General features: G+C 38.0%; 1 protein-coding gene across 1 annotated transcript in view; it reads right to left on the bottom strand.

Annotated features, from left to right (window-relative positions):
• ube2f (ubiquitin-conjugating enzyme E2F (putative)) overlaps nucleotides 1-17,030 on the bottom strand; it is a 59,687-nt gene that overhangs the window by 26,778 nt on the left and 15,879 nt on the right. Inside the window, exons 5-7 of the mRNA XM_080902225.1 lie at nucleotides 6,649-6,716; nucleotides 1,999-2,069; nucleotides 1,639-1,696 (exon numbers count right to left, since the gene is read on the bottom strand). Of these exons, the coding sequence (XP_080758351.1) occupies nucleotides 1,639-1,696; nucleotides 1,999-2,069; nucleotides 6,649-6,716 (197 nt within the window). The remainder of the gene's footprint in view (nucleotides 1-1,638; nucleotides 1,697-1,998; nucleotides 2,070-6,648; nucleotides 6,717-17,030) is intronic.

Raw genomic sequence — 17,030 nt, forward strand, 5'->3', positions numbered from 1 at the left:
CAAAACTCATGAACCCATATTTTACTCCCAATAGAGCACAGAAAACATGTTTATGAAAAGATGGGCAGAGGTTCACCAGTCTGCAAGTCTGTAAAAACACAGTGTCTACAAATAGAAGAACAATTTCAGAATAACGATGCTCCACTTAAATTTGTGATGACTTTGAATATCTTATTATCTGCAGTACGTAACGCCTTCAAAAGAAATATCTGCGTGCAAACACGTGGTCTTCAGGCCCTCAGGCAGCACTGCATTAAAAACAGGCTTGATTCTGTCATGGAAATTACTGCCTGGGCTCAGGAACACGTCCAGGACACAGTTTACCGTGCAATCCACAAATGCAGGTTAAAGCTCTATGATACAAAGAAGGAGCCATGTGTGAACGTGATCCAGAAACACTACCATGTTCTCTGGGACAAGGCTTTTTAAAATGAACTGAAGAAAAGTGGAAAACTGTTCTGTGGTCAAGCGACTTGAAATTAATTGACGGCATCTGGCTTGCAGTTCAAAACTCTTGATCTTTGATGATATAGGGTGACATGGGTTTTAGAGGAACATATGCTCCCATTTATCTAAGCAAAACCTTACATATTCATACTCAGGATAATCAGCAAGAGGAAGCAGAACTGCGCATTACATCTATTACAACAACATGGCTTCACAGAAGAGTCTGGGCGATGAACTGGCCAACTTACATTCCAGACATTTTACCTTTTAAAAACATTTAGCTCGTCATGAAATGAAAAAAATAAAATTGGACAAGGACGACCAGGGACGGCTGAGCAGCAAGAATCCTCGCTCAGACGAGACTGCGTCAACCTCCTTCTCCCCAAAGTCTAGCAGCGCCCCTCCTCAGTTCCCAGATGTTTACAGACTGTTAAATAAAAAAAGACATGCTGGGTCCGTCCTAATGTTTGACGCACGATTCTCCCATAGAGTTCAAAATGACTATTTTTTTCTGAAAATGGGACATTATTTCAGTTTAAACATCTGATGTTTTCTACATTTCACTGCGAGTAAAATATGGGTTTTATGAGATTTGCAAATCACTGTATTTTGCTTTAATTTACATGTTACAGTGTCCACATTTCTTAAAAATTAGCATTGCATCAATATTTCCCTCCAAGGGTTCAGCACGATATAAGTTATATAGTTAGTTGAAATAGTCTTGAAAAAAATAATAGCATTAAGTTTAATTTTGATTCACATATAAATTAAGATATCTGTGCGCTTCATAGCAGGAACAGAGCAAAACAAAAGCTTTGGGTTTCAAACACGCTTGGCAGACTATGACCACCACATGTTGGTCTCTGACGGAGAAAATTGACCTGTTATCCAGATAGTTTGTTGAGTTTTGGGTACATTGCAATGGTATCAAAAGCTAAGGAGAGATTCATAAATATTATGATGTAGCAATTAGAAGGGTCCAAACTTTTTTTCATCATAGAGTCCAATTCTAGTAAGACTGCCGACATCAGCAAACTGCACCTTTCATCACACCTTTGAGCCACATCTTTGTAACGGGACTTGAATTGAACCCCTAGCCCACAGATAAAACACTGATGATGACCCCAAAGTTCAATTACACAGCAAAAACAAAGAAAAGGAAATTCTACTGAAGAAAAAGTTACACTTTACCTTTAATGTTCTAGTGGGGGCCCAGCCTGTGCCATCAATAGAGTGCTCCCGCAATAAGCTGCAGAAGAAAAAAAGAGATACACAGCTAGAGTATCTGCAATACTGTAAACGCTTGCGCTTTATGTAAGATGCTTTGTGTGAGCTTTTTAATGCACAATGTTTTTTTTTTTACTGTAGACTACTAATTTTTTTTTGCATTTGCATGCATTGTCGAGGATTCTCAAAGAATGAGGGCTCAGAGAAATTATTTTTCAGTTTTGGTTTTCTATCAATTTCTAGGCTAAATAGAAAATGACAATATGAGATAAAATGTCACGCGCTAGGAAGAAGTAATATTGGGGAAGGGTACACACAATTTACCTCAAACAGATTTCTCCATTCTCCGTGATATTGGGATGCCATATTCTGGTCAGACATCTCACTTTAGGAGGCTGGAAACCAACAAACCAACAATTTAGGAAGAGACACATTTAAGTTATCTGATTATTTTAACATTATGTGATGTTTTAAAAGCAGTCCATTTCTACTTCCTATTAGTCTCCCAAGTTACCTGAGCATCACTTCATACACGCTCTAAACCAACTTAATTAATCAGACTAAATTTCATTAGATGACAGACAAGACTCAGACACAGAGAAATGTCCAAGAAAGAAAACCCTCAACCAGAAAATAAAAACAGAGGAATCATGTTAAATGAGTATTGTTTCTTTTTTGAATCGTGTTGTGCAAACAGCAGTTAAAAAGCAGAGCACACAAAACCCAGCAGAGTGTCCAAAAATGGTCTAGTCATCATTTCTGGGCAACGAGGATGCGTCTGAGCCTTTGGTGCACGTGCCTCGTATCCTGCTGTTTCTAGTAAAGCATTATTGACTTTTCTGACCTCTTTTCTTTGTTAGCAAATGTGACATAGGCCACTGTAAAAACAGTAAAATCATGTAATTAGAATTTTATTGTAGCTTTACAGGAGTGGTTTCAAAGATGGTGTTTGAATTAAGTAAGTAAAACCAAAGAAGACAGTAAGGAAGGTTTCTAGCTTAGAGCTCCCGCTACTGCAGCATGATGAGAAAAAACATAGATAAATCTAATTTCCTGTGACACTATCGTCTACTTTTCAACTTCAGATGCACGTACTTATTCAACAAGACATTGTGGTGGTTTTTGTTTACCCTTATGAACAACGTTAACTGGGCAAAATAGATTTAAATACAGAGGACCTTCATATGAGAACAAGCCACCACCAGCTCTTCAGTCGATAACTGCATTTTAATCTTTCAAAAAACAATAAAAACCAATGTTAATTTCTAATAGTATATGATGTGAATATTTATTATATTAGTAAATTATTGTATGTCACTTATCTGTTTCTCCTGCTAACCTGTTAATGTTATAGGGGAGGTGGCCTTATAAAACCTTATGGTCTTCCTAACCTCTCCTGCACAGTTGTTCTTATTTTTAAACTTGTTGTTGTTGTTAATAATAATAATAATAATAATAATAATAATAATAATATGTTGCTGTTGATTCTATTTCTGTCCAAAACAAAAACAAACTTTTTGCTAATCAGATTTTTTAAACGGCTTTAAGCTTCCCCATTCTGGACTTGATGGCTACTTTCTTTTTCCTATAATGCTATTTGTCTGGAGCCATTTTGTTATGAAAAAAAGAGTAATATACAGTAGCCCCCAGCAAGTCACAACACCCTATTTTCAAGTACAGCCAAAAAAGAAATATTTCTTATCGCACTTTTTATGACTAACAGCTTATTACAAAGAGATTGCACTCATAAATACTTGAAAATGAAGAAACGCTGTTGCATGACACACACTGTTCACTTCACCCCGATAAGTCGGAGTGACTTGAGTGATAATTATAATTATGTCTTTGTAGAGTCATTCTGATGTCCTGATATCTACAAAACTTTATACCAGCAGCTATGTGATGTGGTTCTGATGAGAATTAAATTATATGGATTTAATTTCTCAAATTACTTGTTTCTATATCATGAAGTTAAGTCTTACACTGATGTCAATCCCATCTTGACATTTTGAGTACCTACATGTGACAACCAACTATTGCATTTGGAGACGACAAAGCTATTAAACATAAACAAGTATTGATACTTCACATCTAACAGGAACTGGATTACAGTAAAGTGAGGGGGTATTTCTGGAACAAATCTAACAGTTATTGAAAATGCTTCTCTTTGCTTGTGTTGTAATACTGTTTAACTGGTCAGTAAGACTAGAAAAGCACAGTGCAACTGACTGTCCTTTAATGACTGACCATTAATTATGATTGTGTTTCAGTTAAAGTTTATCAATAGATCAACTAATGTAACATTTTAGGCCATTTGAAATTAGCAGATTATTTTTTACATTTAAAAACCTATAATCAAGAACTTCTTGTTCAACAGCAAGGTGAACATTTGTATCAGTTCAGATTAGAAAGAATTTGTTTTTAAAAAGACGTGAGTGTCAGTCTGATAATGAATAAACCCACTTATTATTCCCCTAACAGCTGACATTTTGAGTCGTAAAGTCGATCTGATTAACTGTTCATGGAAATTATTTTTCTTGGTGATTATTCAGGAAGGATCTGTCCATGAGCAAGATTTTACAGCTACACAGCTCATAAGAAAGCCTCGCTTCAGGTCAGAGATACATGTCAAAATTAAAAGCTTTTTTTTCCCCATGATTAACAGGTGTTTAGCCCTCAGCCGTAAAAGGCTGACAGAGTATTATAGTCAGCTTGCCGAGCGGGCGATGCGGACATGCAAGTTTGTCAACATGATAACTCAAGAATGAGCAACGTAGAAGTTTTGAAATTTATACTACTGATGTATAAAGATTTTATTTGAGAATTGTAATTTGCTCCATAAACAGCATGTATGAGTGTATTTATGTGTTCATTAATTCCGTCTCTAACCCCCGACTTTATTCTGGCTCTACCATGAGGAGAAAGCCATATTTACAACCTGCGAGCACAGACTCACAGCTAACCTTACTAAGATACAGCAATTATTAATTTAGTGCATCATATCATTTGTAAAGATAGTTCAGTTTAACTGCTGGAGTCAAGCCAGTAATAAATGTAGGCATTTAAAAAAAAACCAAAAAAAAAAAAAACCAGTTTTGCATCTTAACAGTCGCCTAGTTTACCTCATATCTCTGTTTCCGTTCACAGTTTGTTCAATTACTCACTCACAGATCCCCATCTACTCCAGTTAACTCTGGTGTACCCCAGGGCTCTGTCCTGGGTCCTTTACCCTTTACTATCCATCTCCTACCCTTAGGTAATATTTTCAAGAAATATAACATCCAATTTCACTGCTATGCAGACGACACCCAGCTCTAGGGCTGCCACGATTAGTCGACTAGTCATGATAATGTCAATTATTAAAATCACTTAGATAACTGAAAAATGTTATTGTTTGGCTTTTTTTTAGTATTTTATTTGTTCCTGAGTAAATCTGTTTGGCTGAGATTAAAGTTATAGTTTTTACACAGCTGAATAAACGTCAAGCAGACAACTGATTATCAGAAGTGTGAGATACTTGAGAATTTACTCCAGTGTCCTGTTATATTTTAGTTAGCAAGGAGCAGACGGCTGAGTTTATTAAACTCCAACGAAACAATCTGCAAATGTCATTAAAATTTAATAAACTATCATCTTGTCTTTATTTTTAGTTAGCACAGACCTTAAACACTTAAAGCTGTAAGCTAATGATAGTTATATAAGAGCAGATGCTGCTGGTGCAATAAGCTGTATGTTTTATGTCCAATGGATGATGATCTGTTTAGTCGACTAATCGCAAAAATAATCGGTGACTAGTCGACGATCAAAATAATTGTTTGTGGCAGCCCTACCCAGCTCTACTTATCTTCCACACCCACAGCTACTCTCCCACCCACATCCATTTCTGATTGTTTAAGAGAAATCTCGATTTGGTTTACTCACAATTTTCTTAAACTTAATGGCAAAAAGCTCCCAGAATTTATTCTAACAGGAACCAAATCAAAACTTATTTTCATCTTCGTATTATTAACCGCCTTCGACCTTCACTCACTCCAAACAGTACTGCCATACTTGCCAATGCTCGTCACATTTTGTTTAGATTACTGTACTTCTCTATGGTCTACCTCATAAATCTCTCCTTAAACTGCAGTTAGTTCAAAATACAGCTGCATGTATTATTTTCAGAATTAGACTTAAACAACTCCATTGGCTTCCAATTCACCTCCGTGTCGATTTCAAGATCCTGCTTCTTACTTTCAAAGCGCTTCATAACCTCGCTCCTCCATATTTATCTGATCTTCTCCATACGCACTCACCACTTCGTACACTCCGCTCTTCTTTAGCTTCCCTTCCATCTGTTCCACCTGTTTACCTGACTACCATGGGAGTCAGAGCCTTTAGTTATTCTGCCCTGAGACGTTGGAATGCACATCCACCAGACCCCCAGACTACAAACTCTCTACTTTTAAATCACGTCTTAAAACCCATCCATTCAAAATTGCATACCCTTCATGATGATTCCGTCTTATTCTCTTTTTACCTTGTTGAGCTTTTATATTTTCATACATTTTTTATTTTTCATTTACCTCGTGTTTTTATTTTGTTGCACTAATGTAAGGTGACCTTGAGGGTCTTTAAAGGCGCCTATAAATAAAATGCATTATTATTATTATTACTACATTCCTTACATTAAGATCTAAATGATCTAAAATGATTGCTTTTTTATGCAGAAGGATTTGTGAAGCTATTATGAAGTGCTGCATATACTTGTGTGGAGCAAATAATGATTGTGTGAAAAAATGTAGAGCAAAGGGAGAAAAACAACACAGAATAAATACACTTACACAGAAGAGTATCAGAATAAATGCTTGGTAGGAAAAGAATGAGTGAAAGAACAAACAAAAGGAAGAGGTGAGCAGGCTAACACAGAGACACCCACGGGCACAGAAATGTGCTTTTCAAACCAGCCCACAGGAGAGAAACTTGACTACTCACCACCATGTTATAGGCTTCAGGGACATCTATTTCAAATTGAAACCTTCCACTTTGGTAGTAACCCTCATCTGGAAAGAGGATGACAAGAAAGGAGATTTTCAGTCATCTACATGAATACTGATTCTTGGTAAGAGATCACATTCATTCAGTGTTGGTGATCAGGACTTAAAAATAAAACAACAATAGAAGTATTTGAATTCAGAAAGACTTCAGTAAAAATGACCTTGAAAACAAGAACTTTAGCAAACACGTGACAAGAGCTGTGCCACATCACACTGTCCACGATAATAAGAGTGTCAGTTTTATGTGACATTTTGTGGCGTCAGTGAACCAGGTTATGAAGGAATGCGAGAACAAGATGCTAACAGCTGGCGATGCGCAACCCAAACATAAACAAAAGACCCCACCGAGCATCACTAGCAGCGCACCATATGCCAGGGAAAGCAGACAGACAGAGAATCCTGATAGAAAAACAAAAAGAAGAGGGCTTTCAGTACCTGTTTAAAAAGATTGACCCAAAATACAACAGGAAAAATTTTTTTTTCAATTTCAATATGTGAGAATATTGTGCAGCAGCTCTTGCAGAGACTAAGGTTAAGATACGTAAGGTATTGTTAAGCGATTATTTTATAATTTTACTTCAAATTCCCAGGGATAACACTACCCAGATTACCGTGCTCACACTTGACTGATGCTGTGTCAGTACTATTGGACTTTAATGTTGCTCCACCTTGATAATGTCATTCTTCACATTAGACTCTGTCATCAGTGACAGGAGTGGAAAAGAAAGATGGAAATGCCCTTCATTCTATCTGCACTAATAAATGCAGCTAAATGCAAGCTGCCATCACTAATAAATCCCTCAGTATTTTTCTCCTAGACCATTAGAAATATTATTATCACAAGTTTCCTTGAAATGGTGAGATATAATTTTGATTCTCTCTCTCACAGGCCCACACTTAACATGACAATGTTTGCATTAAACAGTTGCATTAAATGGTTGGAGCTAACAGAAAACCATTCTTCCAAAAATACATCCTTTCTTTGGTGTTTTGATGATCTTAAGAATTCTGCCTGACACACCAGCCTAAAATCTCATTAACCTTTAACTGGCAGATTTGAAACATGAAGATATAGCAAACAATCCATGCCATTATCATCAAACCACTGCCTGACCCCTGATGCCCTGGAGATGGGAGAACCATCTTTGTGATAAAAAAAGATTTAAAAAGGACAGTTATCATTGATGGAAATGTTTCATCATAGGATAAAGGTGATCACCCAGGGCAACTCTGTATCGATTTGCTGTGACCTCTTCTTTCTGAAGAGACAAGTGGAAACTAAAACATGGCAGCAAAATACCATCAGCATCCCGTCACTGTAGGGGCCAAACATGCTGGACCACAGTGAAGGATGACGTATCTGACCACATCTCCTTTCCCCACATCTCCACTGAGGAGTAAACTCTTACATGTGCATTTGTCTTTGTAATGAGACGTTTATGCATTGCAGCCTTATTAAATATCCTTCTCTATTTAACTCTTGATGGCTAGTTTTGCTGAAGCGTACTGCACTGACCTCAACACATCACACAGACACAGTGTACATGTGATCACAGTGCCAAACCACAATTTCTGACATCAATTAGGTACGGTCATCAAAAAAAATAGGAGTTGGTTCACATTTACTGACATCCTTCCTGTAAATCTAAATACAGAGGCCTCTGCGGTCACAGCTGCTAATGGAAAAACTATCCAGCCGAGTAGTTTTTATGACTGAAGCTCATTTCAACCATGCCCTTACAATGAACCCTCGTTCAAAGTCGCTTAGGTCATCCTCATACTGGGCATGCCAGCTTTAGCAGTGGAAACACATGAATGCCTCCACGCCCCCCTGGACTGCAATCACACTGCGTTTAACATTCCAGGTCCACTTTTGCTTTAGTTTGGCTCTTTCACCCCCAATCTTTCACTCCACTGCTCTTCTTCCCCATATGTCTTTATCTCACACTTATTTATAAGTGACTTATGTATATATGTATGTATATATATGTATATATTGTACTATTCTTAGTTAGCGTATTGTCTGTCTTGTCTTAATGTTGGTTTAAAATGGAGCACTGTAACAAAAAATAATTTCCCCCAGGGATCAATAAAGTATTCTGATTCTGATTTTTCTTCTTGGAAGACCAATTACTGTGAAATATAGTTGAGCTACATGCAGGGAGGTCTACGGTGGGGAAAGTTTTTGGTCCAGTTTTCCACACACTCTCACATCCTCATGTAGCCTTCAAAGCTCATTAAAGGCTTGTTCAGACATAGGGTCTGTTTAAAGGGTCTTTAATTAGCCGGATGACATTTACATTTCTGCTCTCACCTTATGGGGCCAGATGCTTTGAAAAGGATAGGCACTAAATATGGTACCATCACGGATCACAGGAGAAAAAAAAAAAAAAAAAAAAAAATGGAGACATGGGTCAGATTCAAAGTTATAAAAAAAAAATTTAAAAAAAAAAGAAAAAGGAAAAAGACAAAAGGGAAAAAAAAGAAAAAAAGAAATGGCTACTGAGCCTGTCACAAAGGTGGACTTGTCACTCCTGACAACCTGCTGAAATTAAGGTAAGAGAGACAAGGGATGGAAAAAACCCTTGGTAACTGACCATTAAATGATCCGTGTGTGTGCGTGTGCGTGTGTGTGTGTACTCAAGATTTTCTGATATTGTGGATCAGCTCCACTGTAATACAATTAGGGATGTTCCAGAAACGTAATCAGCAATAAGTTTCCTTCCCAATGCAATTCTAACAAAGAGAGATCTGAAATATACTTCCTAAAAATCAGTCTTGGCTCAGTATAGTCAACATGTCTGGCTTTATTTACAGAGTTTTTATCACTTGTTTCTATTCAAACATTATTACATTGTTAAATTCTATTCAATGCAACAATGCGGTGCGATTTAATTAGACGGCAAACAACCTCCTCTGTATTTTAAAAGGTAAAAGACACAAACAGAGAAACTGACATAGAGAAACGCAGCTTCAACATTAGCAAGAAGGAGTAAAGAAAGAAAAAGCTAAGGAATCAAAACCAACAAGGCAAAGTAACAAAAAGATTTTTTTTTTTTTTTTTTTTTTTTAAAAACACAGCCTCCCATAAAAACAAGAGGAGTAAGAATATGACAGTCAGTATTTTTTTTTTCTAACAGCTGCAGTCAGAGGTCATAAATAATTCATGACTGTCTCCAGTACACAGGAACAATCAGTATTTGTTGTGACTAAACACTTCTCATGAACACTAAAACAAATAATCTCACAGCTGAACTCCAAATTTCTGTAAACCATGATTATCACATGATTTAACATAATTATGTATATTGCTTATTGCCTGTTTAGGGCACTGAGAAGATTGCTTTCTTCCTACATCAAGAAACAGCTTAACATTTAAATAAGGGATACAAAGCTCAGCCCTTCATCATGGTCGGTCTGCTTTGCCCTTCACACCGAGTATCCTACTCAATACAAATATTCAACCCTTATTGGGATCAACAGCCTCTGACTCGCTGATTGCAGCATAAAATTTATTGCCCTACCCGGACGAATTATTGTATTTGTGATTTTCCCCCTAGGAAGGCGGCGTGTGGAAAAGTGATCTCTGCAGTGCATGTCTGTGTTTACAGATAATTACCGTTTTACTGAAAGGCATTTTAAACAGGACATAAACACGGATCATCTAAATGTTGAAAACCTGACGGTAAAAAAAAAATAAAATAAAATAAATATAGTAATACGAAGAACGAGACTATGACTCAAAATATGCTGAAAAGCAGAGCGACACTTTGCGACACCAAACTATAGATGGTTCTGGCGCCACTTAAAGCTGTGCACAAGCTGGACATCACTGAACTTCTGATGACTATGCAGCTGCTGTAGCTTCCTTATGGTCATGTCTCAGCAGGAAAAAAACAACAGTTGTTTACTCTACAGCACCTCTCACTGCTCTCTTAGCTGGGACTTTTGTTCTCCGTGTTTATCAGTCTAATAACTTCACAGCAGGAAGGAACAAACACTGGCAAGCATCTTAACAACCAAAAATCACAGAACAGAAAACACAAAAACCCAACTGTGGTGATTCTGAGGCTAAATCTGAAGACGTGGCTGCAACAAAAAGTGAGTGAAGTTAGCAACGAATTAGAAAAGCATAATAAATGTTTAAAATTGACTTTGTATCAAGATTGGGCCCTTTTACTTTATTCAAACTTTAGTCACACTTCCAGGCTTGCGCATACACTTTGTACGCAGCAACAATGGGCATTACAATACTGTAATTATGCTTCCATGCAGCACAAAGACAAGGCGATTGGTACATCAATTTTCTCTCATCATTGTAGTTCTAATAATAATAACAGTGACATGTGAGAATGCGTTCACCCCGTCGTGTTGCTGGTGTCCCCATTCCTCAGAGACTGAGGGGTCTAAGAGCACGGGGTCACAGCACAGAGTGTTTCATGGGAAAAGAAACAAAAGTACACAGACATTCCAACTAAATAACAACAGACCTAACTAATGTGTTGTCTACCACCTGCCTTGTTTCAATTAGATCTGGGAAGCCAATCCAGCACCAGCTATGTTTCCTTTGATGAGTATTCATGTGTTCTTAATTTGGTTTTGTGTCGTTTACTTTGTGTGATATGTATGAGATGATTTGAGCTGCTCAAAAAATGTTTTTACAAGTAATTGTTTACTAAAAATATGAGAAAGAACAGTGAATAGTAATACAGCTTAATTCCCAGAATGACCTACAGATCTATTATATGTGACTGTCAAGGACTTTATCTGAAAGGTGATTTTCTGATGTTTTGCCCTGCTGATTTAGATGATTTAAAACTAATTACAGATGAAGGTTAGATCTTTACAAATAATCTCCTTTTCAGAGGACTCACAAAGCTCTATTCATTAAAACATTCCCACTACAGGATTTTGCCTGATAAGTTATTAGTATCAGTGCAGCAGCATTTCCTCACCATGGGTGAGCAAAGTGAATCAGGCCTTTTGTGAATAAAACGCCAACAAGAGTTCCTTTTTTCCTTTTTAATTTTTTTCTTTGTTAAAAATCACACCATTTAACACGTTTAAATATATAAAAGTAATATTTTCAAAAGCCCTCTGAGTCAAATTGCCAGCTTAGTTTGTGCCACCACTGCATGTCATCAACTTTCATCTCCTCTCTCTCACACACACTTTTATCTTGTCCTTGGTCTCTACGCTTTTCCTTTCTTTTCTCTTTCCCCATCAGCCTCCAACCAGTCATGCCAGATGGCTTTTAAAACAAACAATCAAGATGTGATTGAAGTCAAACATCCAGGGGCTTAACAAAAGTATTGTATTAGCTGTTTAGAAATAAGAGCCATTTTTGTACATAGTTCCCTGTTGTCAGGGGCTCAAAAGTAATTGGACAAGTCTATGACGAGCAGTTTCACAATCAGGTGAGGGCAGCTACCTCGTTATTTTATGACAAGTTAAGCCAGCTGTGGAGTTGTGGGTGTTGCATTTGGGATCTTTTCACTGCAACTCAATAAACAGTCAAAAGAGTTGTCAATAAAAACAAAATATAATAAAATAAAAAGTAATTAACCTGTCAAGAAAATTGCAAATATTTCATGAAACCTAGACAAGTCAATGAGGGCTTATCCAGATTGACAGGGAGATAAATGTAAGGAGAAGGAGAGCGCTCTGAAGCATATCACATCAAACATGGTGGAATCAATGTTATGGTATAGGCATGTACAGTGGGGCAAAAAAGTATTTAGTCAGCCACCGATTGTGCAAGTTCCCCCACCTAAAATGATGACAGAGGTCAGTAATTTGCACCAGAGGTACACTTCAACTGTGAGACAGAATGTGAAAAAAAAAAATCCATGAATCCACATGGTAGGATTTGTAAAGAATTTATTCGTAAATCAGGGTGGAAAATAAGTATTTGGTCAATAACAAAAATACAACTCAATACTTTGTAACATAACCTTTGTTGGCAATAACAGAGGTCAAACGTTTACTATAGGTCTTTACCAGGTTTGCACACACAGTAGCTGGTATTTTGGCCCATTCCTCCATGCAGATCTTCTCGAGAGCAGTGATGTTTTGGGGCTGTCGCCGAGCAACACGGACTTTCAACTCCCGCCACAGATTTTCTATGGGGTTGAGGTCTGGAGACTGGCTAGGCCACTCCAGGACTTTCAAATGCTTCTTACGGAGCCACTCCTTTGTTGCCCGGGCGGTGTGTTTTGGATCATTGTCATGTTGGAAGACCCAGCCTCGTTTCATCTTCAAAGTTCTCACTGATGGAAGGAGGTTTTGGCTCAAAATCTCACGATACATGGCCCCATTCATTCTGTCCTTAACACGGATCAGTCGTCCTGTCCCCTTGGCAGAAAAACAGCCCCATAGCATGATGTTTCCACCCCCATGCTTCACAGTAGGTATGGTGTTCTTGGGATGCATCTCAGTATTCTTCTTCCTCCAAACACGACGAGTTGAGTTTATACCAAAGAGTTCTACTTCGGTTTCGTCTGACCACATGACATTCTCCCAATCCTCTGCTGTATCATCCATGTGCTCTCTGGCAAACTTCAGACGGGCCTGGACATGCACTGGCTTCAGCAGCGGAACACGTCTGGCACTGCGGGATTTGATTCCCTGCCGTTGTAGTGTGTTACTGATGGTGACCTTTGTTACTTTGGTCCCAGCTCTCTGCAGGTCATTCACCAGGTCCCCCCGTGTGGTTCTGGGATCTTTGCTCACCGTTCTCATGATCATTTTGACCCCACGGGATGAGATCTTGCGTGGAGCCCCAGATCGAGGGAGATTATCAGTGGTCTTGTATGTCTTCCATTTTCTGATGATTGCTCCCACAGTTGATTTTTTCACACCAAGCTGCTTGCCTATTGTAGATTCACTCTTCCCAGTCTGGTGCAGGTCTACAATACTTTTCCTGGTGTCCTTCGAAAGCTCTTTGGTCTTGGCCATGGCGGCGTTTGGAGTCTGACTGTTTGAGGCTGTGGACAGGTGTCTTTTATACAGATGAGTTCAAACAGGTGCCATTCATACAGGTAACGAGTGGGGGACAGAAAAGCTTCTTACAGAAGACGTTACAGGTCTGTGAGAGCCAGAGATTTTCCTTGTTTGAGGTGACCAAATACTTATTTTCCACCCTAATTTACAAATAAATTCTTTACAAATCCTACCATGTGGATTCATGGATTTTTTTTTCACATTCTGTCTCTCACAGTTGAAGTGTACCTCTGGTGCAAATTACTGACCTCTGTCATCATTTTAAGTGGGGGAACTTGCACAATCGGTGGCTGACTAAATACTTTTTTGCCCCACTGTATGGCTGCGATTAGAGTTTACTGATGACGTGAGCACTTTCAGAAACAGAAGGATGAATTCTGGAGTGCACGGGGCTCCACTTTCTGCTCATATTCAGATAAATGCTCCAATGATGTTTAACAGTGCAATTTGAACCAAATGACTAAGATTCAAAATCTATGAGGGACAGTACACAGAGTCAAACCTACAAATGTTGTGTCATTGCCTAAACACTTGACTGATATATATATATATTTTTACCTTCTTTACAGGTTGATCAAATCAGAGAGTTGACTTTAAAATGAAGACCACAGAGCCCAAGATGCACAACCTTTGAGTCCAACATTTAAATGAATACAGGATTCAGGAATATTTTTTCCACATTTGGTACAAAAAGTGATTGAGCACACTCTGCTACCTTCAGAACAATGTATTCATGCATTTCTAACCAAAGCAGTGAGTTTTATAGAACAACGTTTTAACCCTTGTAGCATGAAAACTGTTCCAGAGTAAACGGTGCCACGGTCTATGAGAAACATAGAGAACAAGAGAAGAAAATATGAAAGAACATGAGGAAAAAAACAAAAAAGCAAAACAAAGGATCGCTTAGCCTAGAGCTAAAAATGCTCTACATAGCAAGTCAAGCTGATTTTACCTTACGCTGCTAAGAGATATTAGACAGCCTGCATCCGGAGGAAAGTTCCTCTTGCATTTGATTTTTCATTTTCCGGCCCGACTACAATTACCTTCCCTGAAGCACAAATTAAAGATGCTTCATGGGTAACGTCAGCTTTTTACACTGCCATTCTTAAAGGAAAAATCTAACAATGGAAATAAGACAAATATTCATACAGCTTTGCCAGAAACACACCTGTAACATGACACGTCTTTATAAATCCACCATTTATTCATTTATTAATTTGAAAAGCTTGATGCTATTTTTTTAGTAACCAAACTCACACAAATTATAGTATCATCCTTTAACATGCATTATAGAGAAATGTACTCCTGTAATCGTGCCTGTGCTTAAATGCTTTTAGATTTGGCTATTAGTATTTTGTGTTTTGACGAGAGGCAATATTTTGTTTGTTCTCACAGATGAAATACAAACGACCAGCAAATGATCAGGGCTGTTGTCTTAAACACCACATTGGTTACAACTGAGGAAATGCAGGACGGCTGAGGGAGCCGCACAGGAGGAGGGAAAAGGAAGATTAAACAAAGACAGAAAACAGAAATGGCAAAAGGGAGCATGTGATAGCCGAGCGCGGTGCGGGTGGAGCCGAGGTGGTGCACGCCAGAAGAGACAAAGGTTTTGAATAATTGAGCAAGCCTTTTCTGAGAACTCAGTCTCCTTATCAACTCCTCTTAGAATAACACGAAACCAAAGCTTTACTCTAATTGCTGATCTTTGCTTTTCTCTGCAGATATTGCTTACAAAGGCCTCTGTGAACGTTAACCTGAACGTTACAGTGCATACTGCAGTGGAGGAGAGGTGGATGAATCACCGAGACACAATTACACAAGGCACACATTTATTACAGGATGAGACAGCTTAGAATTTTCAAATTAATTCATTTCTAAATGCCCGACCCGACAAAAACAAAAAAACAAAAACCTAAACAATTAATTCCATTGTAAAAAAAAGAAAAAAGTTTAAATATTGATGAGTTCCTAAAGTTAAATAACAGTTCTCTAAAGTCATGTTTAAGCTTAAAACTGCTACTAACAAACTCAATTCAAATGCTTTCGATTAGACCAAATCGCACCAATATTTTTTTTTTTTAACTTATACAAAATGTATTTGTCCCTCCAATTTATTCTATTAGTCTGTGATTGCTGCAATAAATGTATTTTATCTAAGGAATAATGTACGAATGGTGAATGAAAAAGACAAAAAGCCTTGTCATATGAAAAAACTAATTTAGCATAACACTTATCCTAAAACCAGACCAAACTTAACACTTAGGGTTAAACCCCCCATGTTACTAAAACTATACAGGTAGGAGTAAGACCTTTGATGCACAGATGCTTGGTGGACTCAGAACCCATTGTTGCCATGTTTTGATGCACTGAGGTGTCATTTTTATGAATACAAGGAACAACATGCAGTCTCGCGGTCATTAATGTTATAATCATCTGATTAATTTCTATAAAGAGTTCTTTGAGATGCTGCAGTGGAGTCACTCATGCAAAGACTTGTGTTACCGTGTATTTGTAAAGTTGCAAATGTGGACAAAGCCTTGCTCACAAAAACCATCAGAAATGAACTCTCCAAAACAACTTCCAAACCGAGACCATCCTTCATGCACATGACCTCAGTCCACTCACTCCCAAGCCGTACACCCGCCAGCTTTGATGTGGACTGGATGAGTAGTTGTTGGGAAATGTGAAAACATAATAAGACATCTTCCTTAAATTATTAGCTAGATGAAATATTCTACAAATATTTAAATAATATATTTATTACCGCTCTGTTTCTTTGCTTCTCTCCTTCTATTGCTCCAACATGACTGAGATTTCTCTCAGTCTATGGATTGGCATGTTTACTGATGAAAATGAAGACAGATTGCTACATGAGGAGAATGATAAGGAGAAACTGGGTTTGGGCTGGAAGAAAGTTTGTGTGTGATGGAGAGGAAGCAGGAAGTGGGACGCATGAGAGCCTCCGGAGACTTAGGTAACCCCACACCACTATGTTTGGTTTGTACAATATTCGACAGGTAGCCCGCTGAGCTTGAAACAATGCTGATTAAGCACAACTGCCTTGGGGAGTGAGGACAGTGCTGCGGTAATGTGAAAGTACAGAGAATGCTTAAGTGCCTTTCAATAGGAATACTTTAGGACACACAGAGATTGAGAAACAAATTGCAAACACTTGCAGTCTCCTCTCCTTTACACTAAATCACCTGAACCCAACAACGTCCCCGTCAGAGCTTCTTTTACTACACCACTTCATCTTTAAATGTGCTGGTGAAGTAAATTTAAGTGAAACAGAGATTTAAAAACTTTTATAACTAG

This window comes from Rhamphochromis sp. 'chilingali' (genome assembly GCF_963969265.1).
Source record: "Rhamphochromis sp. 'chilingali' genome assembly, chromosome: 14".
Lineage (NCBI taxonomy): Eukaryota > Metazoa > Chordata > Actinopteri > Cichliformes > Cichlidae > Rhamphochromis > Rhamphochromis sp. 'chilingali'.